The sequence below is a fragment of the Sus scrofa genome, chromosome 13, assembly GCF_000003025.6.
Source record: "Sus scrofa isolate TJ Tabasco breed Duroc chromosome 13, Sscrofa11.1, whole genome shotgun sequence".
NCBI lineage: Eukaryota > Metazoa > Chordata > Mammalia > Artiodactyla > Suidae > Sus > Sus scrofa.
Window position 1 is genome coordinate 81,858,418 of NC_010455.5, and position 25,767 is coordinate 81,884,184.

The 25,767-nt window shown below is 48.9% G+C and overlaps 1 protein-coding gene across 1 annotated transcript in view; it reads left to right on the forward strand.

Annotated features, from left to right (window-relative positions):
• Window positions 1-25,767, forward strand: part of SPSB4 (splA/ryanodine receptor domain and SOCS box containing 4) — a 76,857-nt gene that overhangs the window by 8,510 nt on the left and 42,580 nt on the right. The window contains 2 exon segments of the mRNA XM_021069539.1: window positions 9,170-9,728; window positions 9,731-10,015. Coding sequence (XP_020925198.1) covers window positions 9,323-9,728; window positions 9,731-10,015 — 691 coding nt within the window. The 5' untranslated portion in view covers window positions 9,170-9,322.

Here is a 25,767-nt window from a genome sequence, read left to right on the forward strand (position 1 = left end):
ATTATGTTTGGTTTGAGGAACTGTGATGGAGGCATCCTTGGGCATCGTTCAGTATGCCCACTGCTTGCTGGGTTGAGAGATGATATTATTCCTACCAGGAAGTTAGATTCTGTTGTATCTCCTCCTCTGTGCCTGGCCCAGTGCCACGTGCTGTGGCAGAGACTAGAGGAGAAGGTAACAAGCACATACTCTCTCTGGCTGGAGGGAGAGGGCAGGAGCTGAGGCTGACTTGACCACAATTGTGTGGGTCCCAAGCTCTCAGCAGCACAGAGTCCAGCACATGGCAGCCATCCACCGAATGTTTGTTGAATGAATAAATGAGGACTGGGAGCAGGAAGGGTGCACAGTGGTATCTAAGAAGGGGCAGACTGGATAGAGCCAAGGGTCAGCAGCTTAGAGTTGGTGTTTGTGGCTGAACTACAGCCCACGTCCCCATCTCCTGACTCCAGTCCTGACCCTTCCCCTGCCAAATCTTCTAGAGAGAGCAGGAAGCCAGCATCTCCTTTCCACACCCGTGTGGGTACTCTGCCCTGCCTTCAAAGTTCAGTGCTTATATATATGCTTGGGGGTGTGGAATGAAGAAGCCAGGGGAGAGCTTCCTGTCCCCAGAGGCATGTACTCTCAAGGTAGAAAAAGCAGGTCAGTGGACCAGAAAGTCCTGGCTGGCTCAGGGGAACAGAGATGTGGTGCAGGCACTCAGTGGCCCGGGGGGATCAAGGCAGGCTTCCTGGGGTTGTTGGGCTCAAAGGCAGGACTGGGAAGGTGAGGAAGGAAGGACAGGGAGCCCCAACTGCCCAGACAAAGACATGATGATTCACCTGTGACCCAAATTCAGGAGTTGTAACTCTGCATGAAGTGCTTTCTGTCTTCCAGCTCTGGCCTTGACCTTGTCTTCATCTGGTCATTCTGATCCTGACCACTGTCTTTAACAGGCTCCACGGGACCAAAATTAAGTTACTTAGCTCCTCTTTTATTCATTTGTTAGTTCAGTCACAGTTGCGGGAGACCATAGGAGTTAGACCTTCCCTGGGGCGAGGACCACAGAGGCACTAAGTCCCAGCTGGGTGCAGGGGAGGTCTGGGTGGAGTAGATCAGGCTGGAAGCTGGGGACTTCCGTGCAAAAGTCATAGCCCCTTATTGTAAGCATTTATATTGATCTCTGCCCTTTGTGGCTATGAACCACCCTGCCTTTCGCCTCTGTAGCTGAATCCTAGTGCACAGCCTGGTGTTTCTTTAGGCTGCATTCAGGTGGTGAAATGGCAGTGTTGGAGGACACACAAGTTTAAAGGAGCGCTTAACATTCACTGGGTGCAGAGTTCCCATCGTGGCTCAGCGGAAATGAATCTGCCTAGTACCCATGGGGTTCAATCCCTGGCCTTGCTCTGTGGGTTAGGGATTTGGTGTTGCCATGAGCTGTGATGTAGTTTGCAGACACGGCTCAGATCCTGTGTTGCTGTGGCTGAGGTGTAGACCAGCAGCTACAGCTCTGATTCTACCCCTAGCCTGGGAACCTCCATATGCCATGGGTGTGGCCCTAAAAAGACAAAAAAAAAAAAAAAAAAAATTCACTGGGTGCTTCCTAGGTGCCCTGTGCCATTCCAGACATTACAGATGGGCTCCCCTGATCCTTGCAAAGACAGGCAAGGTTAGCACATAGATGGAGCACTTTTCAGATGAGTCTCAGAGAGGTTAAGCCCTTGTCCAGGGCCTAGCAGCCAGGAAGGGATTCAAACCCTGCTGTTGGTTATATTGTGCTGGCACTAGTTTTCCATAGTGGATGGCCAGTAGTGGAGACCAGCACTCAACTCTTGAGTCCTGTCTTGGGGGGAGCAGCAAAAGGGCTGTTGTGTGTCCACCTCACCACCCAGGGTGGGCAGCTTTTGAGGTCCCTGCGTGACCCTGATGGGGCAGAGGCCTTGAAGCCAGAAAGGAAAGCTCTGTGCCCTCCATGACCAAGTGTGGGTCTCCTCTGGGGCTGCTGCTTGGCTGCTGCTTTCAAAAACATTCAAGGCGTCTCTTCAACAGTTCCAAAGTTGGCATGGTTGTGCACAAGGATAAAGCAGTTTCCCATAGAAATGCCTTATTTGAGCCACACAGAGCTACTTACCGTTGGTGCCATGAGAGGCCCCGTTTCTGAACTTTGTGGAGAAAGGTGGGAGAGCACAGGCTGGTCCCATCGCAGCCCTGGGGTCCATGACAGCCCTACCCCTTACTGGCTGTGGGACCCTGAGGATCCTCTCTGAGCCTGCCATGCCTGCAAAGCATGGTCATGTGCCTGCATAGAACAAGTGCAGATGTTTAGGTTAGTAATGGACAAAGCCCAGCCGATGCAGTGGGGACTCTGGGTTCAGGCTACCCAGGATGGGACCAGCTGTGCCATCTTTTAGCCACATGGCTTTGGTCAGATTGCTTCTTCTCTAAACCGCCATTTCCTGGGCTGTTAGAATGGGAGCATAAAGTGTCTTTAAGTGAATTACAAAAGAGGCAGATCCCACCCAACTCCTCCCAGTCAGATGCCCTTGGGCAGCCTGCACACACTCATAAAGACAGCTCTGATGAGGGTTAGTTTTGGTGGGTTGAATCCCCACCAAGCACGGCTCCCTGCATCACTCCCACATTCTCTTATTTCTCATAACCTGGTTGAGAAAAGGCTGGGTGAGGGTTGTATGAACCTCTATGGTGAGTAGAGAAAAGACAGTTGTCTTATAAAGCTGAACTGGACTGTCCAGTTTTCTTTTTTGGTCTTTTCTAGGGCCACACCTGCGGCATATGGAAGTTCCCAGGCTAGGGGTCCAATCAGAGCTGTAGCCACCGGCCTACACCACAGCTCACAGCAACACCGGATCCTTAACCCACTGAGCAAGGCCAGGGATCCAACCTGCAACCTCATGGTTCCTAGTCGGATTCGTTAACCACTGAGCCACAATGGGAACTCCTGGACTGTCCAGTTTTCTTACAGACACGATCCTCCTACTCCAATACCTCTTCCTACTCCCTTTACTCCTCCTCCTCTCCCTCCTGTTCTGCAGTAAAGGTAGAGAACTATAAATATTATTCTGCACCTTGTTTGTTTGACTTCATTTCTCTGTCAGATCCTCCACACTGGTGCATGTTCTTTTCTCCAGCTGCACAGTATTCCATTGTATGGATTTACCATCATTTATTTAGCCTATTTTCAGTTTGGGTTTTCCCCAATATTTTGACATTACAAACAATGCTACATACGTATGTATGTAATGTTTTATGTGTGTGTGTATAGCATACATGTATATGTGTAGCTCTGTACATTTGAGAATATATCTGAATAAATACTGAAGTGGAATTGCTAGGTCAAAGGGTCCTAATTTGCCATCCACTGAGGCTATGCTGTCTTACCTTCAGTTTAGCAATATGACCTGTCTGCTTCTCTGAGGAGTTATCCAATTTTTTTGATCTTTTCTAATCTGATGGACAAAAATGGCATTTTGTTGTAGCTCTAACTTGTTTCTCTTTTATTATGCACTTGGTGGAGCATCTCTTCAAAGAGATGTTTTTCTTTTTGTGTGACCTGTTTGTCGCATCTTTTTACGTTCTGTATTTAGGTTGGTCTCTCCCACTAATTTGTAGGAATTTGTTTATCTTAACTTGTGATTTGTGTTGTATGTATTTCACCATACTGAACAACAAACATGTCCAACTTCTTTTATGAGTGCTTTTCCCTATGCCGTTTGGTTATTTCCCATTTTCATTTCTCATTTTACATATTTGTGTCTCCTCCTCACCCTTGAATGATTGGATTAAATGGCTTATATGTTTTCTTTTATTTTCTTTTGACTGCACCTGCAGCATGTGGAAGTTCCTGGGCCAGGGATCAAACTCATGCCACAGCAGTGACCCAAGATGCTGCAGTGGCAACACTGGATCCTTAACCTGCTGTGCTGCGGGAGAACTCCAATTTTATTCTTTAAAATTCAGTCATTGAAGTCATGCATTTAAAGTATATTTTGTAATATGTAAAAATGTTAATTTTTTAGTTTACAGTGAAATAAGCTCAATAAAGGTCCATGATGCCAATTTTTACAAGGAAAATTTTGAATATTTTGTAGAAAAAAAAGAATAACATGTAATACATCCAATTGTTAACCATGTTTACATCTGATTAATGAGATAGAAGGTGATTTGGGGGTATTGTTACAGCTTCTAAAATTTGAAAATTGATATAATGTTTTTTAATTAATTGACTTTAATTTTGAAATTAGTTTTAGGTTTATAGAAAAACTAAGCATATAGTACAGAGAGTTCCCACATACTCACACCTAGTTTCTCCTATTATTAACATTTTACACTAGTATGGTACATTTATCATAACTTTTTTTTTTTTTTGGTCTTTTTCTGTCTTTTCTAGGGCTGCACCCTCAGCATATGGAGATTCCCAGGCTAGGGGTTGAATCAGAGCTGTAGCCGCTGGCCTATGCCAGAGCTACAGCAACACGGGATCCAAGCCACGTCTGTGACCTATACCACAGCTCACAGCATCTCTGGATCCTTAACCCACAGAGCGAGGCCAGGGATCAAACCCGCAACCTCATGGTTCCTAGTCGGATTTGTTAACCACTGAGCCATGATCTGAACTCCATTTATCATAACTTTTGAATCAATATTGATACACTGTTATTAACTAAAGCCCACACTTTCCTCAGATTTCCTTAATTTTCACCTAATGTCCTTTGTCTGATCCAGAATCCCATTCAGGACACCGCATTACATGTAGTTGTTAGATCTCCTTAGGCTCTTCTTGGTTGTGACGATCTCTCAGGTTTTCCTTGTTTTTAAGGCCTTAACACTTTTGAGGAATACCAATCAGGTATTTGGTTGGATGCTCCTCAGTTGGAATTTGTCCTGTGTCTTTCTCATGATTAGAATGGGGTTATGGGAGTTCCCATCGCGGCATAGCGGAAATGAGTCTGACTAGGATCCATGAAGTTATAGGTTTTGAGAAGGAAGACCATAGAGGTAAAGTTTTATTTCATTATATCATATCAAGGATACATATTTTCAATATGATAGATTCATAGTCTAAATAATAAATTAATAATAGATAAATATATCCAATATACCACATCTTATGGCATCGTATATGGCATAATATGATAGATTAAATGGTTGAATTAAATTGTTTAATATGTTTTATTGCTTTTGTTTTGTTTTCATTCTTGATTTTTTTTCCCCTAAAGTGCCAGCTCTCAGAATTTTGGATTAGTTCTTTTATTTTTCTATTTTATTACGCTTAATTTGTATATTTTGGCTTTTTTATTTACTGATCTAAGCACACCAGCCATGATTACCTCTGAGCTCTACTTTAATGGGATCCCACAGGTACTAATATATGGAATGTTTTTTGTTTTTCTTCTTTTCTAGATATTCTACAATTTTTGTTTAGATCTCTTTTTTGATCTTTTGTTTAAAAGAGAGTTTAAAAAAATCTAAGTGATAGAATTTTGTGATCCATAATTTTGTGATTAATTTCTAGTTTTTCTTTTGTGTTGCCATATTCCATATTTTTTCTACTTTTTTGGGTGAGGTTTTATTTGTGGCCTAAATACATAAGAAATTTTTAGAAATTCATATACATCAATTACATCCATCTTATTATTTATGCCATTTTGGTTTCTCTAAGTCTTTACTTCACTTTGTCCATTGATCTGTCATGAGCTAAAAGAGGTGAATTAAAATCATCTGCTTCTACTGTATCTGTCTGACCTTCCTTGTATTTCCTGTAGCTTTTGCTTTGAATTTTTGTGCTGTTATTTGATGTTTGATCTTCACTTGTGGATTATATTCTCTATTGTATAAAGTGTTCTTTGTCTCATTTTAAAATCATTTTCCCTGAATTCAACTTTACTGTAATAATATGGTTACAGTGTCTGCTTGGTTGGCATTAGTGCTTGCTCGGTATATATTTGCCTTTCCTATTTTTTCAACATTGTTGAGTTAGTTTTAGGGATGTCTCTTAAATGTGGCATAGAGTTGGGGGTTTTGTCTTGTTCCCCAGTCTGAGATTCTCTTCTTTTTAGCAGTTAACTGTGGCCATTCATTGACATAGCTAGTATTTTGGTCTTAGTTTTGCTATCATATTTTACATATTTGTATTTTTGTTTCTATTCTTTTTTTTTTTTTGTCTTTTTCTAGGGCCGCTCCTGTAGCTTATGGAGGTTCCCAGCTAGGAGTCGAATAGTAGCTGTAGTTGCCAGCCTACACCACAGCCACAGCAACTCGGGATCCGAGCCGCGTCTGTGACCTACGCCACAGCTCACGGCAACACTAGATCCTTAACCCACTGAGGGAGGCCAGGGATCGAACCCGCAACCTCATGGTTCCTAGTCAGATTCGTTAACCACTGAGCCACAACAGGAACTCCCAGTTTCTATTGCTTCTTAAAGCAAAATTTTTCAGTGTATGGACTATTTAATTTTGTGTTCTTTCTGACAATTGGGAAGTTGGTCATTTTGTTTGTTTGTTTGCCTTTTTAAGGCCACACCTGTGGCACATGGAGGTTCCCAGGCTGGGGGTCTAATCAGAGCTGTAGCTGCTGGCCTATACCACAGCCACAGCAACGCCAGAGCCAAGCTGAGTCTGTGACCTACATTACAGCTCATGGCAATGCCAGATCCTTAAGCCACTGAGTGGGGCCAGGGATCAAACCTGCATCCTCATGGACGCTAGTCAGATTTGTTTCCACTGAGCCACTACGGGAACTCCGAGGAACTTTCATAGTTTATTTTGAACTCTTCTGGAGGTTGTCTTTGTAACTATGTAAAATGTATTTAATCCTTTTGGTTTTTTTAGGCTGTACTAGTTGTCTACCTTTTGAAATTAAGTGATCACAAAAATAGTTTACAAATTTGGTCACAATTTTTATTTGCTTTGTGACAGCCTTTTTGGGGGAATTTTCTTGGTTTGCCATATATTTTCCAGTTCTTTTCCTCCTTTATTTCTTTTCCAGCATCTTTGCCTATACCATGTCCTGGTTTCTCTTTGGAAGAGGCAAATCTTCCTGGATCAGTATTTTGCGGGGGATGAGGGTAGAGGAGGTGCCAGGAGATATTTAGGAGAGCAGGATTGCTTCCTGGTTCATGGTTACTTTGTTCACAGGACCATGGCAGTGACTTCTTTTAGCTTCTGCCCAGTCAGCAGGGATCTGCAGCCATGGGCTTCCCCCAGTTCAGGCCCTTCTCCCACTCTGCCTCACCAGCACACTGCTTCCTGTGAAGATGGCAGGACTGTGGTTTTCTCTGTTAGCCGTGCCCTCCTCTTTCCCCACAGTGTCGGAGGCAGGTCCACTGCTAGACCACATACCCTGTTTCCACTGTTCCTGATTAGGAATTTTTTTTTTTTTTTTTCCCTCAGAGAGTGCCAGCTACTGGCTGGCTCTGCCATCTTCATCTGAGACGTGCAGCCACAGGTGTCTTCCGTAGGTGTTTTCTCACACCTCGTCTGATCTTCACTGCTTTTGGCAGCCCTTTACCTTTTTTTTTTTTTTTTTTTTTTTTTTTTTTGGCAGCCTTTTCCTTATACATTGTGGTTTGGATTACAAATGTGTTCTAGTTTTGCTGAAGATAGAATTTGCATTCCTGTTTCTCTTTCTCTTTTATTTGGGGTGATTTTGGATATGAAAAGGAGTAACTCTACTCTGCTATCTTAGAACTGTCTAGTGTTGCAAATTTTTATGTATTCTGGTATTCCCTTAGATAAACATTAGCCAGAGCTCTCTGGATAGGGTCTACATGAGCTGAAGCTGGGGTCTGACAATTGAAAGGAAAAAAGTGAGAGTTGAGACTAAAATCGGAGGGTTAAAAAAGCAATGCACAGCATTGCTGCCTGTACTGTATGGCACTTTGGCTGGGAGTATGCCACTGTTTGGGTGGGAGGTCATAGCCAGTTAGGTCTGGGCATGAAAGACGCCTGTATCCTGGTCTGTCTCAAGGGAAGTTGTTCTGAGCCCAGCAGGGAGGGGAGGGTACATGCCTTTGCTTTGGATGGGCTGCAGGGCTCAGTGCTCCATCTTTCCCCATACCAAACAGCCCAAGCACTCTGGGTTCTGACTGGTCTCTTAGTGATGGTGGCCAAGTCCTCCTCCCTGAAAACCAGGATTTGTCTCAGAGGAGATTGTTTAGGGTTAAAGCTGTTAATGGTGAGTATGTGCTCAGAGAAAGAGCTTGCCCGTGCAAAGGGAAGGGGCACGTGCAGGATGCCCAGAAGATAGAGCCAGCAAGGAAAACATGCCTACAGCACCTCAGGCTTGGCCCTTGATATTGTCTCTCACATTTCCACGTCACCCAGAGGGAGCATTTTCTCCCCATTTTACAGATGAGGAAACTGGAGTCTTAGAGAGACTAAGAGAACTTCCTGTGGACACACAGCTCAGAGATGCAGAGAGGGATGTGGACATCTAGTCTCTGACTCTAAAGCCTGGACACTAACTCCCTTATCTCCCTGCCTCTGGCTCACCTTCCAAGGAGACCCCACTCCATCTTCAGATGGTTGCCTTATGTCCATGTTCACGGCCCTAGGTGACCTTGGTGGATCCTTGCTTTGTGCCTGGCTTCTCAAGCCTGGCTGTACTTTAGATGCTATGTGAGCTCCTCCGGGCAGCCAGGGATGGAAACCACTGGGCCACACCCTTCCATATCTTCACTTCATACCTTGGGTAATGTATCCCCCCAGGCTTGGTACAGGGCTTGTTTCTTGGGACTAAATGCACCAGGATTCTCCAGGTTCTGTGATTTTGAGCAAATCGCACCTTCTCTGGGCTTGGTCCTTATTTCTATAATAAAATTGCCCATTACTGCTCAAAGAGCAGAACAGGGGCTCACTGTGAATCTTGGATCAGCCCCTTACTAGCTGTGGGACTTTGGTTAAGTACTTATCTCCTCTCTGCTCTTTACTTTTCTCATCTATGAAATGGGAATAAATAATGAATACGTCTTACAGGGAAGTTTTAAGAATTAAATGAGCTAATAAATGTGAATCATTTAGAAGAGTGCCTGGCATCTGGCAAGTACTAGAGAAGTGCAGATATCATTCTATTCATTAGTTATCATTATTAATGCATGTCAAGGGCCCAGTCAAGGCATGGGCATAAGTGGAGGTCGAAGCTGCTGTTATAACCAGGTCTTTTGCTTCCTTCCAGGAGCTTGGGCCCCTGCCCCAGCCCCGTAGAGGCTGTGGACGCATACGGTCCGGAAGCCTGGTTTCCAGCCCCGTGGCCCATCCCTGGCTGCGGGGCGTGGAAGCTCCCATAAGGTAGCGGTGGCCGGCAGCGGCCCCGTCCCAGCAGCAAGCCATGGGCCAGAAGCTCTCCGGGAGCCTCAAGTCAGTGGAGGTGCGAGAGCCGGCACTGCGGCCAGCCAAACGCGAGCTGCGGGGAGTGGAGCCGGGGCGGCCGGCGCGGCTAGACCAGCTACTGGACATGCCGGCAGCGGGGCTGGCGGTGCAGCTGCGGCACGCGTGGAACCCCGAGGACCGCTCGCTCAACGTCTTCGTCAAGGATGACGACCGACTCACCTTCCACCGGCACCCAGTAGCTCAGAGCACAGACGGCATACGTGGCAAGGTGGGCCACGCCCGCGGCCTGCACGCCTGGCAGATCCATTGGCCAGCGCGGCAGCGGGGCACGCACGCCGTGGTGGGCGTGGCCACGGCGCGCGCCCCGCTGCACTCGGTGGGCTACACGGCGCTGGTGGGCAGCGACGCCGATCGTGGGGCTGGGACTTGGGCCGCAGCCGCCTCTACCACGACGGCAAGAACCGGCCCGGTGTGGCCTACCCCGCCTTCCTCGGGCCTGAGGAGGCCTTCGCGCTGCCCGACTCGCTGCTCGTGGTGCTGGACATGGACGAGGGCACGCTCAGCTTCGTCGTCGATGGCCAGTACCTGGGTGTGGCCTTCCGTGGCCTCAAGGGCAAGAAGCTGTATCCGGTGGTGAGTGCCGTGTGGGGCCACTGCGAAGTCACCATGCGCTATATCAACGGCCTTGACCGTAAGTGCAGCCTCCTGAGGGGGGCGGGAGTGGATAAGAGGTCCGGCGTGTTCAGAGGCTGCCTGCCTCTAGTGGAGTTTGGGAGGGAGGTAGCGGGGGCGGCAGGTGTGTAAAACAGGTGAGGCCTCATCCTCTGTCAGCACTTGGGATTATCCTGTCGTGTGGAGTTGTGGTGAGGACGTGGACTCTGAGGCCAGGCTCCTGGGTTTGGGTCTTGACTCTTTTGCTCTCCTGGTGATCTTGGGCCATGCCTCAGTTTCCCTATCTGCACTAATGGCATAATGATAGTAATCTAGCTCAGGAATATTGTGAGAAATCAATAAGATAATAATATATCTGAAGTGCTTAGAATTGGCACCTAATGCATGATTTGAGTGTTGATACTAATTACAAACTTTTCAGTCTGTATAAGGGTTGTGCAAAATGACATCTCCTCTGTGCCTGGCTTCAAGTTCACAGTGGGAGGAGAATTCAGTAGTCCCTGCCTTTGAATCCCTGCACTTCAGTTACTAATATAACTCGAGTTATTCTGTACTTATAAATAATAAGTAATGATAATAATAACTAGTCACTTATTGAACACCTAATGTATGCAGAAGCTGAACACTCAGATCTAGGTCTTCCTGCTGAACTCTCTGTTAAAGGGGGCATCCAGCTGATTATTGCCTTGTGGGAGTGAGAGCCACAAGGTGTGGAATCTTCTGGGTTTTGTTCAAGAGGACCCAGAAATCTAGATTTTGTGCGATCTATTCCAACTTTTAAAGTTGGCAGCTACTAAAAACACCATGTAAGTAAACAAAACATCCTTGCAAGGTTGCAGATAAGCCCATAGGCTGCTGGGTTTGACTCCTGACAACTCTTAAGGCCTCTTCTCATTTTACATACACAATCAGCCTGTGAGGCAGCTTAAAAATCATAGTAACAAACATGGTTATTGGTTTTCAGAGGAAGTCACTCAGGGAGGCATGGTGGCCCCTGGACAGGGGTGCCTGTGGTTGTCTATCCCATGTTGAATCCCCTTCTCCAGGCAGAAGTGATGTTTTCTATCTTGGACAGCGTGTGGTTGCAGAAAAGGGGAGCTCGGCTTTTCTGGGCTTTAAAAGGCCCATGGTCAGTGAGACAAGCCCTGACTGCAGGGTGAGCCACCAAAGGACAGGCTGCAGGGGAGTCTGACAAGGGCTGGTTGGGAAGGGACTGTGGGATGCCTGTAGCCAGTGATCTGGGCTGAGGTCCAGTGAATCCTGGACATCAAAAAGGGTTTGGCCCTAGGGAGTCCTTGGGCAGGTAAAATGACCCAAGATGGAGTTCTGTGCTTGAGGAGAATTCTGAGCTAACGTTGGTTGTGGACCTGAAGGCAGGTGCCCGGATTCAGATAAGGAGCTGCGATCAGAGACGGGCTCCAGAGCAGAAAAGCGGGCTGCTCCCTGGGGTTGCTTCCTCACAAGATCATGGTGGGGAGAACAGATGGGGTTAGAGTCTGGCCTCAGCACTCACCAGGAGGCTGTGGACAATGATTGCCTCCTCTGTCTGGACCTCAGTGTTCTCCTTTGTAAAACAGTCATGATGAAGCTCGCCAGCACAGAGCAGGCCCACAGCAACTGGTGCTTACCGTTTTGATTAGGTGAACTGGGCCAGGTCCTGGGAATTAAAAAAAAAAAAAAAAAAAAAAGTGGCCTCAGTAGAGGCTTCTCCTCCAAGGTGAAGGAAGGAAGTTAACAGATGTCATTTTTTTCAGTTTTTGAATTTTTGTGACTATAAAAGCAAGACTTAGAACTAACTGCATTTAACTCTGAAGTACGTGTTTGTGGAGGACAGGAGCTTTTGGAAATGCATTTTCCTATTACAAACGTGTTCTTCACCTACATCATGGAGCAAAACAGCTCAGGGGCTTTATCATAAAAAGCTGCAGGTCTCTGCCGTCTCTGTGAGCTGGCAAGCATAGTACCAAGGCCGGACAAACAGGCAAACTGGCTCCAGATGACTGGGTCTAGGACCCAAATAATAACAGCAGTAATACCACCACTGCCAACTAACACTTCTCTGGTGCTTAGTCTGTGCTGGGCTCAATTCTAAGCCCTTTACAAATTTTAATTCATTTAGTGCTTGTAACAACTCTTTGAGCTAATAGCTGTATTATCATCTTCATTTTCTGATGAAGAAATGGAAGCCCAGAGAGCTTGAGTGAGCTGCTCAAGGCCACAGAGCTCATAACTGGAGGAATCAGGATTCACACTGAGGCAGACTGGGCCCCTTGTGGAGATGTTTACAGACAAGGCAGGCAGAGAAGGAACAGGAGAGGCTGCTCCACCAGGCTGGGTGGCCACTCAACAAAGGACGGACCATTTCCTTCAATGGTGAGGTGGGGGAGGCCCTGAGTTGCTGTCCCTCCCACCAGCTTCACCTCTGAGCCCTCAAAGCTCTTGGCTTAGTGCAGAACTCTGTGGGGTGTTCTGAAAAGCTTGCTGCATAAAGACAGCCCCAGCAGTGGCTGTGAATCAGACATGCTTTGGTTGCCAACAGGGGAATGTCACTGAAAATGTCCCAACTGCTGTGAGGGTCGCCCCTGGGGTGGGCCAGGCCTTTGGAATCAGCTCCAGGCTGGTTTCCAGAATTGCTTCCCCAGCCCCCCTGCTGCTCCTTCCACATGCCAGCGGCCAGGAGGGCTGACAGAACGGCTTTGTCTCCTGCCTTGGAGTTCTTGGGTGGTGAGTAGTATTCAAGTGACGCAGGAAGGGAAGAGGGGGCCCCAGATGGAGCAGCTTTGATTTGGGGGTCATAATAATTATACATTTTGGGGGACACCACCCATACTCTATGCCCAGGCCAAGTGTTTTACCAGTTTTTTTTCAGTCCACACAGTAAACTTTGAGGTAATGCTATTGTTAGTGTCCCCATCTTATAGACGAGGACACTGAATCTTGGAGAGGTTTAGAGTGAGCCCAGGGCAACACTGCTAGCCACTGGCAGAGCTGTATTGAAACCCAGGTTGTGCCCACGCCTGTGCCCTGCCTCCTGCTGCCTGGGCCAGCCCTGCCACCACTCTGCCCACCAGTTACAAATTACAGGTGTGAGAGTCCAGGGCTGACCTTCTGGGTGGTGGAAGGTGGGAACTCTCGGATCTCAGCCCTGATTGGCAGGGAGGGCTTGTCCACCTGCTTGGAGCCAGGGAAACTGTCGTCCCAGACGTCGTTCCTAGATGGTTTAATTGATCTGCCAACAAGTATTTATTGGCGCAACAGCTCGGCAGAGGAGGCTGGCTGCCAGCCAAGGCTTCTGGTATTGATGAAGGCCAGCAAGAATTTTCTACCAGAATGACTGCAAGGACATTGTCCCCTTGCCAGAGCCGTCTGCACTGTACTCCCGACCTTCCTCTCCGGCTCCCGTGTGTCTCCTGGGTGGCACGATCCTCCAGCCTCCCTGACCTTTGGCCTTTGCTCCTCCTCCCTCCTGACCCTGGTCAAGGACTGCTCTCTGCTTTGCCGCCCATCATGTCTTTCTGCCCTGACTCCAGCTCACCCCAGCCCTTAGCCCAGGGCTCTGTCCCCTGCACCTGCAATTCAGCACTGAGCCCTCCCCCCATTTGCCCCATTCATTCACTTTTCCACTCATGTATGCCTCCTTTCCCCAGGTGGGTGTGGGACTGAGGGCTCAGATGGTCACCCAGGAAGCATGTGTAGGCAAGTGGGCAGACTAGGGACTTTAAAATATGGATGCGTTTACTTTTGAATGGTGAGCTGTGCATGTGGCAACACATTTAAATACCACAAAAGGAGTTCCCGTCGTGGCGCAGTGGTTAACGAACCCGACTAGGAACCATGAGGTTGCGGGTTCGGTCCCTGCCCTTGCTCAGTGGGTTAAGGATCCGGTGTTGCCGTGAGCTGTGGTGTAGGTTGCAGATGCGGCTTGGATCCCGAATTGCTGTGGCTCTGGCGTAGTCTTGGCGGCTACAGCTCCGATTGGACCCCTAGCCTGGGAACCTCCATATGCCGCAGGAGCGGCCCAAGAAATAGCAAAAAGACAAAAAAAAAAAAAAAAAAAAAAAAGATAAATACCACAAAAGCGTGCCTGGTGAAATACCACCACTCTGTAGTTCCCTGGCTCCTCTTCCTGCTGGCATCCACGGTTAATACTCTCGCCTATGTCCTTCCAGAATTTTATGACAGAGGAGTTTCGCATAAATGTGATCATACTGTGAACACATCCCTGCATCTCGTTTTCCCCCTTAATAGATCTTGGTGATTGTTTAATATGATTAATGTAGAGCTTCCTCCATCCTTATTAACAGCTGCATGGGTTTCCATGATATGGTGGTATCATTATTTGATTATTCAGGCCCTTACTTTTGGACATTTAGGCAGTTTCCCATCTTGAGAATAAATTCTTGATCCTGATTGGAATTTTATTTCTGTCCCCTCTGGCTAATAGACATCCTCAAGTGTAGTTTTCCCATCTGTGCAGTGGGAATTATGATATGTACCTTGCCGAAATGCAGTATTAGGACTGATGCAGAAACACAGCGTGGTCCAGCGTCTGGCCCACAATAGGTGCAAGGTGGAGGGGAGCTATCAATGTGACATGCTTATCCCACATTACTGACTGTGCTGTGCCCAGTACTGAGCTCATCTCAAGCACCTGATGAATGCTCATGAATGATTTGGTTTCTAATTTAATAAATAGCACAATCATATTACTTTGCTTTTGAGAAGTTTTCTCATTGGTGGACTACGATCATTTAAGTTGTACAATGCAGGCCATCCTTACTTGGGGTATGTGTCAGCACGGTGAGGCCCCCTGGCCCCTTTCTTGTACAAAACAGGTCCATAAGAAGTGTGTTTTGCTGTTTTGTTATTGCTGCTGCTGCTACTACTGCTAAAAGTGGCAGTTCTTTGAGGTGGGGACTGCATGATCACCTTCTCAGCCACCCCTATAGCAGAGTACATAGTAAGTGCTCAATAAGTGCATGTTAATGTGCTGACCTCCTACCACCTGCTTAGCTTTTGTTTTCTCCACCACAGTGGGATGGGAGTCAACAGTTGGCTGGAACGGAATGGGGCTGGTTCTGAGCTGCCGTCACCTTGAAGCCTGACCCCAGAGTGACCCATTTCCACCCCTCATTGTGTGCAGTGCACAGCACATCTGTCCCTGCACCCAGGCCAAGCAGAGGCTGCACAATGGCCTGGCAATTCCATTTAGGATCTCAACATCCAGAAACTGCCCACCCACCCTTTGTTTTTTACAAAAAGGAGATTATCAGCTGGAGCAAGTTTTCGTTCAGACACTGTGGCCCTGCTTTGAGGGTTGTTTTTGTTTTTGTTTTTCACATCTAACACTATCATGAGCAGGTCAGTCCAAAAAGTCCTGACTGCAGAAGGGAGCTTTGAAATGCAGGTCCATTTGGGACAAGTGTCACTAAGGGCCAACATGAAGCTGCTGTCTTTCTCAGAGGGCCACAGCCTGGAGTAGGGGGAATAAGTGTGGCTCAGGGTTCTTCCAGTCCTGACTTGGCTGCTATTTATCCATGGCCCTGAGTCACTTCATCCCTGAAGCTCAGTTTCCTCATCTATAATAGTAATAGAAAGGCATCAGGATTGTGAGTCATATATGAAGTGACTGGGCTAGTGCCTGGAATATTAGTAGGTATCTAAAAAGGTAGGTTTAAAAATTGCCGATTCTATTACAGCTCCCATAAGTTGGTAAAATTACTTTGTGTTATTAGATGTAGAAATAATTATTGTTATTAAATGTGTGTCCATATTTGTGAATGAGAGATTCCGCACAAGGGAGTACATTGATTTGGGGAGGGTTTTTTTTGTTTGTTTTTTTAGGGCCACACCTGCGGCATATGGAAGTTCCCAGGCTAGGGGTCCAATGGGAGCTACAGCTGCCAGTCTATGCCACAGCCATAGCAATGCAAGATCAGAGGCATGTCTGCGACCTACACCAGCAGCTCACAGCAACTCCAGATCCTTAACCCACTGAGCAAGGCCAGGAATCGAACCCATGTCCTCATGGATACTAGTTGGATTCATTACCTCTGAGCCATGATGGGAATTCCTGGTTTGAGGAGTTTTTTGACTCTTTTCTCTTTAAGATACATGATGGAGATGCCAGCTGAGGTTCAGAGGCCACCGTGGGTTGGTCACAAACAAGCTGAAATTGCTCAGCCTTCCCTATGAGCAGTTTTAAAGGTTTCCAGCTAAATGTCTGGTTCAGGCACTTTGTAGCTCCAGGTGGTGACTTGCCTGGTAGGCTTGTGTTCAGCAAGGACATCCAAACAGGTGGGGTCCTCACCAGCTGTGCCCACATGTGTATTCACCTGGGTGTGCTGTGAGGTGGTGGGCCTGAGGGGCAGCATCTGCCTCTGAACAGATGGTCCTAGGCCTGGCTGTGGGCTAGCTGCTACTGGACCTTGAAGGAAAGGGAAATGGGAAGAGGCAGCTAGTCTCTACCTTTTAGGGACTGGCCAGGGTGTAGGCAGGCCCCAGGCATTAGGGCTGGAACCTGCTGTGTGGCAGCCCATGCAAGATCCACATTTTTCATGTGGGAGCTGAATGGGCCAGAGAGCTGGAAGGACTTGCCCAAGGTCACCTACTCATAAGCAGCAGAATCAGAACTAAAACCTTGGCCTCCAATCCCCCTTGGCAGTGCACCTCACCAGAAACTAGCGAATGCAAATTCAGTGCAGTTTATGAGTCTGTATTAAAAAACCCAGTGTAGATGAAGGAGGACATGGGAGTTTAGGAGGAGAAGGATAGGTGGGGGGAAGGGCCTTTGGAGTTTGGATGGAGTTTAGAATAGGGGCTCCCCCACCTCCACATTCCACACATAGGAAGACCCTCCTTGGCTTCTCAGTGTCTCCCACATGTCAGAGACCTTACCCCACTCAGACCATAGCATGAGGGGGTCCAGCACAGTCAGGACTGGACATAACTAATCTATTTACTATGTGGATGACCTGGGCCTAGATTTCCTAACATCTCAGACCTGTAAATTTGGCATGATGCTAGGACTCCCCCAAAAAACTGCTTGTCAGCTATGCTTCTCAAATCATGTACACTCAGGTCAGCTGAGGATCTTGTTAAAAGCAGATTCTGACTTAGTAGATCTGGTTAGGGCCCCAAACCATACACTTCTGACAGGATCCTGGTGATGCTCTGATGTAGCCTGTTGAGGCATCAGGCAATCTGTTTAGCAGAAGGACTTCCTGAAGCTGGTGTCAGTAGCTCCCACTCCCGTAGTGCTTGGTCACCCTTAAATACGGCACAGCCAGCCCTTCCATTCTCACCCCTACAGATGGGCATAGGCGTGACCCGTGTGGGTGCTGCTGGGAAGGCAGTGACTTAGGACTGTAGGGCAAGGTTTCCACAGACACATCTTGGCCCCTTCTCCCCTCTGTCCCCCTGCCTAACTCCGCTCTGATCCTGCTTGTCCCTCTGTGCCTTGGTCTGTGCTGACCTCTTTGTTGGAAACGGCCTGCTTCCCTCACCCCAGTGAGGCCCAGGGTGGCCCAGCGGGTTCTGCCCACTACCCCTCCTGCCTGGCTGGTGCGAGGGTGAGTCCTGTGCCTCCCCCACACCCACAGTGCCTTCTGTAGCCCCTCCCTCTTCTATCCAGACCCGCTTCCCTCACGTTCTCATCTTCCCCAACCACAGGGGACTCAGTTCATGTGTCCTGGGACCCAAGTTCTCACTGTTGCCAGCGAGGTGTACCCAAGTGGATCCACACTGTTATCCATGAATTTCTCATGAGGGCGACTTTGTTTGGGAAGGGATTAGAAACAGCTCTGTGTTAAACAGTCGTCGAGTGAGCATTTACAAGAGACCAGATACTGCTCAGCGCTGTGCGTGCATCATTGATTTAAATCTCCACAGCCCCACACAGACACTAGTGAGCAGCCCATGCTTCTTCTTTCATTTGATCCGCACGGGTTAGAAGGCACTGCTGTCCCACTTTACATGTGAGGAGTTTGAGGCTGAGGGAGACGAAGAGCCTGCTCACTGCATGAGCGTGGAGGCAGCCGTCCAGCAAGCTTGAGGCCAGGCCTCTCACCTCCATGACGCAGGGGGTCATAGCGAGTCTTTCATGGCTCTGTGGGTGGTCCCAGGCCTTGGCTTCTTTGTGTTCAGCAGAAGGGTTTCCCAAAGCTGGCCACAGCCTGCGAAGACCATTAAATACAGCACAGCCAAACCATCCATTCTCACCCTTTCCCGAGGGGGTGATGCTGCTGGGCAAGCAGTGGCTTGAGTGAGCAGTGAGAAGGGTGTTTAAAGGACTGGGAGAGCAGACATCCTGCTGGGCTGTGTCTGAGGCGGGGAGCTGGTTGCTTCTCCCCATCTCATCCCTTGGTTAAGGCAAGGGGGTGGTTAGCATGAGTTACGGCCTAGCCCAGACACTAATAAGGCTGCTTGTCTGAGGCCTTCCATAATTCAAGTTAAGGCTGTGCTGTTTAATGGCCCTTCTTCATCAGATCTTCCAGGACTCGGTGCCTCCTTAATGATTTATTTGCTTGGGATGAAATTAAGCCGAGACAGCGTGAGCTTGGAAAATACTGCCAAGCCGGTTCTCCCCAGTTCTTCATCCTCCACAGCAGCCGCTTTCTATAAATAGAACTGTGAGCCCCGCTTGGTGACCCGCCTCCTGGGAGCCCTGACGGGTACAGGCTGCCCCATCCTGGGCCCCTGGGACCACACTTGACCAGACACCTGAGGCCCCCATCTCTTACACCTCCCAGGTCCATGACCCCAGTGGAGCAGCGAGGGGCCAGAGCCGCCAGCAGAGACATCGTCTTTGTCCCTGCTTTGGAGTCATTTAAGTAGAAGTGTTTGAGTCGATCCATTTGGAGCCATAGCAGCATTCCAGATCTTGTCCTATTTGTTGATGTTTCTCCCTTAAAATTCATCTACGAGGGTGTCCCAGGGTAAGAGCAGTTTTGCCCTAGAGTTTAGCGAGGTAGACAGCAGCTTTCTGCCTTGCTGGGAGGGCCATGTGGGATCCAGTCTTCACCCTGATGGTGGCTGCCTCTAGGGTGCGTGGTCAGAGTCACAGCCCAGGGTCATTCACAAAGGACACCCTGGGGCCAGGCACTGATCAGAGGAGGGACATTTAGTTGGGGCTCCCTTGGAAGTCCAGACCCTGGGAGCCCCATGTTGCCTCAGGGAAGCAGGTAAGTGTAAGGTTTCAGGAGGCCTTGGTGGACTCAGGAACAGGATGCACTCAGCACCCCACTGCTGCCCCCTCTGCACATCTGTCCCAGGCCCCCTCCTGCCCGGCCTCTTCTGTGTCTTCTCTGATCCCTCATAATTCAAAAGTCCCTTGGGATTAGCTCACTGTGGCCCTGCCCCTGCCCCGCCCCTGGTCCCTGACTGCTTCCGCCTCACTGCTAGCTGGCATGTTATTTTCCCAGATCTTGGTTTAAAGTCCTGAGAGTCTCCAATGGTGCAGGGGTTCCCATGGGCCCTCTGACTGGTGCCTCTGGGTTGGTTCCTTCCTGCTGGTTCCCTTAGTTGTGGGGAGTCCTTGAGCTGGTCCCTTAGCACACCTGCCTGGACCTCAGGGAGAGTATGAGAAGCACAGATTGTAGCTGTCCCTCATCTGTTGAATCCGTGGGCCCTGGAAGGTGCATGTGTATGTGTTATAAGCTTCCCAGTTGCAGTTGATCATGCCATCAACTCAGCACTGGCTGGAAGGAGGCTTCGGGGGTGGGTGGGAGTGCAAGGTCTTGTAGGAGAGGGTGTGGGTGGGCAAACAGTGATGCCCCATGTTTACAGGTACTAGTTTTGGGGAAGTGCTTAGAAAAGAGTGAGGGGGATAGGTCCTGAAAAGAGCAATACTTTGGGAGCCAAGAAACCTGGCTCAGCCCCTCCAGCATGGAAACCAGCTGTGTGACCTTAGGCAAATCATCTCCCCTCTCTGTGCCTCTGCTTCTCCATCACAGGAAGGAAGGGATTGGTCAAGATGTCCCAGAAAGGTCTCCATTGTTCTGTGGTATCTAATATCTAGAGAGTGTCTGCACATCTGATTTTTTGGATGACAAACTTTACACAGCTGTGCTGTCCAGTACAGTAACCATTAGCATGTGTGGCTATGTACATTAAAGTTTAAATTAATTAAAATCAAATTAAAAGTCCAGGTTTTCAGTTGCACTAGCCACATTCAAGTACTCCATAGCCACCATGTAGCTGGCAGATACCATATTAGACAGTGCAGATATAGATTATTTCCATCCTTGCCCCTAACTATAGTAGACAGTGCTGCTTTAGAGCTACTGGGAGGACTGGAGAGCCTAATGGAGAGGACCTAGGCCACTGTTTCCATCATGGGGCTATTTCTGGGGCCAGTGTTAATGAGGAGGGTCAGCTCTGCCATGAGTTACTCCAGAACCCAGCTTGAGGATGGTGGGTCAGAAAGAAGATTTAGCACAGATGCCCATCCACAGGGAGTTGGGACCAGGAAACCTTAGAGAATGTTGCAGGTCCTGGGTGGGGAGAACTAGGAGAGGGGCGAAACAGGAGGTATGCCAGGAATGCAAGGAGGAGGGCCTGGGGAACAGCAGGGGTCAGGAGCCCTGTTGGGAGGAGGGGCAGCTGCACTGGAGAGGCAAGAGCCCAGGACACCTAGGTGCAGGTTTGGGGAGCAGCAGATCCCCTTGCTAGATCTGTGTCTTTGGGAACATCCTTGAACCTGCTGAGCCTCCACCTCTTTGAGGGTGAAAGGGGAGGGATGAGAAAGAGGGTTGTTATGGAGATAAAACCAGACTCTTGAGAGCCCTTCATAAATGGTAGGGGTGGCTTCACAAGGCACTGTTAACTTGTAATTGTAGCTGCCCTCAGTGATGATTTTCAGGTTCTGGGGTGCCCGTCCTGTCTCTCCACCTGGGCAGAGAAAGGTTAAGCCTGATCTTCCCATGTCTCCACAGCCCTGAGCATGCAGGTGGCTTCTGTCCACATTTTCACACCACCTTTGAACAGAACAGCACTGGTGGCCACCGTACAGGGGCCCCCGGCTTTCTCCTTCCTCTGGACCTAGTGGCCTTTCGCTAGCACATAGTTATGCTCTGCAAGTCTTCCAACTCTTTTCTTGTCCCTGACACACATGTGTGTCTTCCTGGGTCTGGTTGTCGTTTTCTGAACCCACAGCTGTTTTCTGAACCCACAGCTCATCTCAGCTCTGACCCCGGCCCCACTGTGTGTAAACAAACCAAGGGCAGAGGTCAAAGGCTATAGAGGGTCTTTGCCGGCATCTCGCAAGGGGTGTGCTTGGCAGGAAGTCGCCTGGTGTCTAGTTTCATGATGAAATAGGCTTTCATCTGCATTCTTAACTGGGAGGTGACACATCTGGCTGACGGAGGATGATGGATTGCTTGCTGCACCCCATCCCTGGATGGGTTCATGGCTCAGGTCTGGCTCTGGCCTTTCGTGAAGTCCCCACCACAGACACGCAGAGCACAGAGAGGGGAGTTGAATCTCACCTGTCTTGCCGCGCAACTGGTGGTCTTCTCAACAGAACTGGCCATGAAGAGAAGTCAAAGTAACTGTTTTCCGAACATCTGCCTGCCCCCAATCAAGTTCTTTATGTATACATACACCATCCCATTAAATCGTTTTTAGTGGGTCATGGCCTATTTCACAGATGAGGAAACTGGGGCTGTGAGAAGATAAATAGTTGCAGGGTCAGAACTGGAATTTGGACCCTAGTCTGACTTCCAGGTTCCAATGTCTTTCTTGCCCCGGCATCTTCCCTCTGATTACCGTCAGCATTTTCAACACCCCAAATGCTCCCTGCTCTCCTTGCTTAGCCTCAGAGTAATGATCTGAACTTCTCTAGGTGTGGGCTTAAGGCAACATTTTACCGTGTGACCTAGGCCCCTCTGAGCCCCAGGTGCCCTCACTAGACGGTGGGGGCCCCTTCCATATCCAAGGAGCTGGAATGCCAGGTACAGGGTCTCCCCTGCTTGTTTGGAGGGTCCAGGGGAACTGTGCTTCTTGCTTTCTCAGAGGAGAGTCACTGTTGTCCCCTTGCTCTGCACCCCCAGCGCCCCCAGTAGAACCCTGGGTGGTGCCTCTCTCGATCTCAGGACATGCCCATCAGAGGACATGGGAAGGGCATCAGCCCCACTTGGGCCCCATGTTCTCCGCCTCCTGCAAGGAGGGGGAGAGCATAGCTAGCTGACTCAGTCCTGGTGTGTGGGGGGTGTCTTAACTGTACCCCTTTCTCTGGGCAGGCCCAAGGAGATGGACCTTGTGTGTGGCCTCCCTCCCCAGAGCTGGCTTCTTAGAACTCCTGTCCCAGGAGCTGGCCCCCAGTCCTCAGGCTAGCATCCCCACCTCACCAGGCAGAGTTCACCTGCACCCTTTTGCCTGTGCTGTGCCCCTTGCCCGGATGCTGTCCTCTCCGTCTCCACCTGCCTAAAGCTATCCTTGTTCAAGGCACAGAGAGATGCCAGCTTCCTTTGTAAAGTGTTCTTTAATGACTTCAGTCCATAGTGACAACTCTGCTCTGTGCTGCTGGAGCACACCTGGGTCGATGGAGGCTCCGTAGGACTGTATAGCTCGGAAGAGATGAAGGCACGGCCTCGTTCTTAGCCACCAACCCTCCAACGTCTTTCTCTGTAGCTCTTCCTTGTTGGACTCTGGCCCCTGCTTACCCCTCCTCCTCTGAACTCCACAACACTGCGAAGGCCCTGTAGGGCAGGGGAAAGTCTCTGAAGTCAGGCAAAAAGCCCGGTTTGAATCCTAGCTGTGCCACTCTGGGCTGTGGCCGCTTTGTGCTTTCCCTTTGGTGTCATCTGGAAGGTGCAGAGCGATGGCCATGCTGGAAGGGGCCAAGAGAACTCAGGGAACCTATCAGCCAGCAAGTCCAACACAGCCCCCAGGCAGGACTTTGCTGGATGGAGTTCACCAGGATTCCTTTCCTCTCCTAGATGATAACAGCCTGAGATAAGGCCCCAGGTAGACAGTGGCGCACAATAAAGTCTTAATGGTTTCTCCAATACTTTCTTTTGCAGTGTTTATTAAAAGCAACCTGAAGTACTCCAGGCTGAGAGTGGGAAACGTGGTGCTCCTTCGGCCTCTGAGGGGGCCCTTGCCTGGCCCTTCCCCCCACCCCCACCCCTCTCCTGGCCTCCCTGTGCCCTGCCCCCATGCTGCCCAGGGGACTGCATTGGCCTATAAATCAAACCTGTCCCTGGAGACCTCTGACCCAAACCAGATGGCTGTACAACACCAGCACAGAGTAGGCTCAGCTTCCAACAATGCCTGACCCCTCCCTTGCCCGACCCAGGACCTTGGAGATTCTTTAGGCAGCTGCCCTGTCAATCATTACCAATTGGTGATCCAGGCACTGGCAGCAGCTGGGGGCCGTGACCTCTCAGAGACGCTTAGAGACTGTCTTGGAGACATTCCATTAAGCCATATAAAGATCTCTTAAGGGTTTTTGGTATCTACTTTCTGTAGCCTGAGCTGGTATGCTTTATGCCACTGTCTACCTCCTCCTCCAGGAAGCCTTCCTTGGCTACAGCACCTCCTGGTGCTTCTATAGCATAGAGAGTCTAACTCTCCCAGGTACTCATTCATACACTGTTCACTGTTTACAGACATTCATTGTGCTTCCTCTGCCTATGCCCACAGGAAGCTTGGATATTGCCTTGCTACCAGGAGCTCCCCGAGACAACTATAGATAATTACAGGACAGGATGACCAGGAGACTCAGAGCACCATAATAACTCAGAAGGTGGGTGGATGCACTCTAACCTTGGAATCCAGGACAGCTTCTCAGAGGGGAGCACTTGAACTGCCTTGAAGGATGGTTTGGTGTTTGCCAATTAGAGGAGGGGAGAGTATGCTTCAGACAGAGGAACAGCATGAGGCGGGTACTGGCTCAGAACATGAAGCAGCTTGAGTCAGGAGTCTGCAAATTGGAGCACCTGCTGGAAGCACACCTGGAGGATGCATGGGGATTAGAGGAATTATATCTGTAGGAATTAGGTTTCATTGTGTGTGACCCCAAATCTCTAAGAACATGGGCTTAACCATGTGTAGAGGTTCATTTCTCTCTCACTTAAGATAAGTCTAGGAACAGAAAATCCAAGGATATTGTGGGGCCTTCTGAGGTCATCAGTGCCCCGGGTTCCTTCTGCCTGCTGCTCTACCTCCCCAGCTTGTGATTTTCTTTCTCAAAGGTATCTCATGGTCCCAAATGGCTGCCAGACCTCCAGCCTCGGCACCCACATTCCAGGAAATAGGTGGAAGACCAGCTGAAGGGCACACTGTCTCTCTTAAAAGCAGTGTCTCAGAAATACCCTACTACGTTTAGCTGCATATAGCTGCTATACGTGTAGCTCAGTGGTTAAAATGTTATCACATACCACTCTTAGCTGCAGGGAAGCTGAGAGATGTAGTTCTGATCAATAGGTACTGACTAGAACATTGTTTTGCAGAGGATCCTGAGGCCTTTCCTTGCCTCTGTGAGAATGAACACTGCTCAATTAATGATGTCTCCCTTCATTGTGGGCATGGAGCCAACAGCATGCATCCCAGTGTTTGTCTTGCTAGTCTTCTGCCAGAAGGTCCTCTCCCCAGGGATTCCCAAGGTGTTTGGTGCAGTTCCTGCAGACAGAGCCAGGCACACGGCCAGCCACTCTCCACAGCCCTAGAGCTAAGCACAACTCTAGGTGAAGGGTTTCTTGGTGTCTCACAGTCTGATTTGGTTTCTGATCTACAGCCTCCTTAAGCATCCATTGCCCTTTAGCAAAGCCTAGAGTCTGCAGAATGGACTCTGCTGTTAGAGCGTGGACTGGGGGACAAGAAAGGAGTACAGTGTCACTAAGGTAGCTGCAGCCTCATCCCCCAGCGAGAGCTTTTCTAGAATAATACAGAAAATAATACAGTAAGGAAAAATCAGAAAGAACTGGAGGAAAGCTCTGAGCTATTTTATTTTCACAGCTGGAAATGCATTGTATTTCACACCTGCTGTGTGTCAAAGCCCTAGCTTCCTTTGCTGTGAAATGGGGTTCAAATGACCTGCCTTGAGGGGTTGTTGGAAGGATCACGTGAAGTAAGGGAAGGCAAAGCAAGGAAAGAGACACAGAGGGTGGCCATTAGGAGCACAGGCTCTGGCCTCAGACCGCCTGGGTTCCAATTCTGGCTCTGCTGCTGGTTGCTGTGTGACCTTGCGTATGTTACTTAAATCTCTCTGTTCCTTAGTTTCCTTATCTGCGAAATAGGGATGATAATAATAGTAGCAACCTTGGAGGGTTATTGTACAGCTGATACATATCATAATATTCACGTAAAGGGCTCACACACCAAGCAAGTGGCTTGTGCGTATGAGAGGTCATGGCTCTGAAGAGCATGGTCTTTGGGACCAGGCAAGCCTGGGCTAGGATTCCAGCTATATTACTCCTCTGAACCCTAGTTTCCTCATTTGTATAACAAGGATAATATGACCTGCCTTGCAGGGTGAGGATTGGTGACAGAGTAACTGTAAAGTGACACGTAGGACACACTCAATAAGTCAGCACTGTGGTGACAGTTATAATAATGATACTGCATCCCAGGCTTTGTTATTAGTTCCTTTACCTTGTAAGAAGACTGGAGAGCTAGGTTGCTAGTGACATTCCTCCTGGAGAAAGTGAGGCATAGGAACTTGCCCAAAGTCACATAGCTGTTGAGAAATGCAGCTGAGATCTGACCTCCTGGGTCAGCTGACCAACAGCCTGTGCTGTCTTGCATGGGAACGTTGAGTCCTAAAGAGGG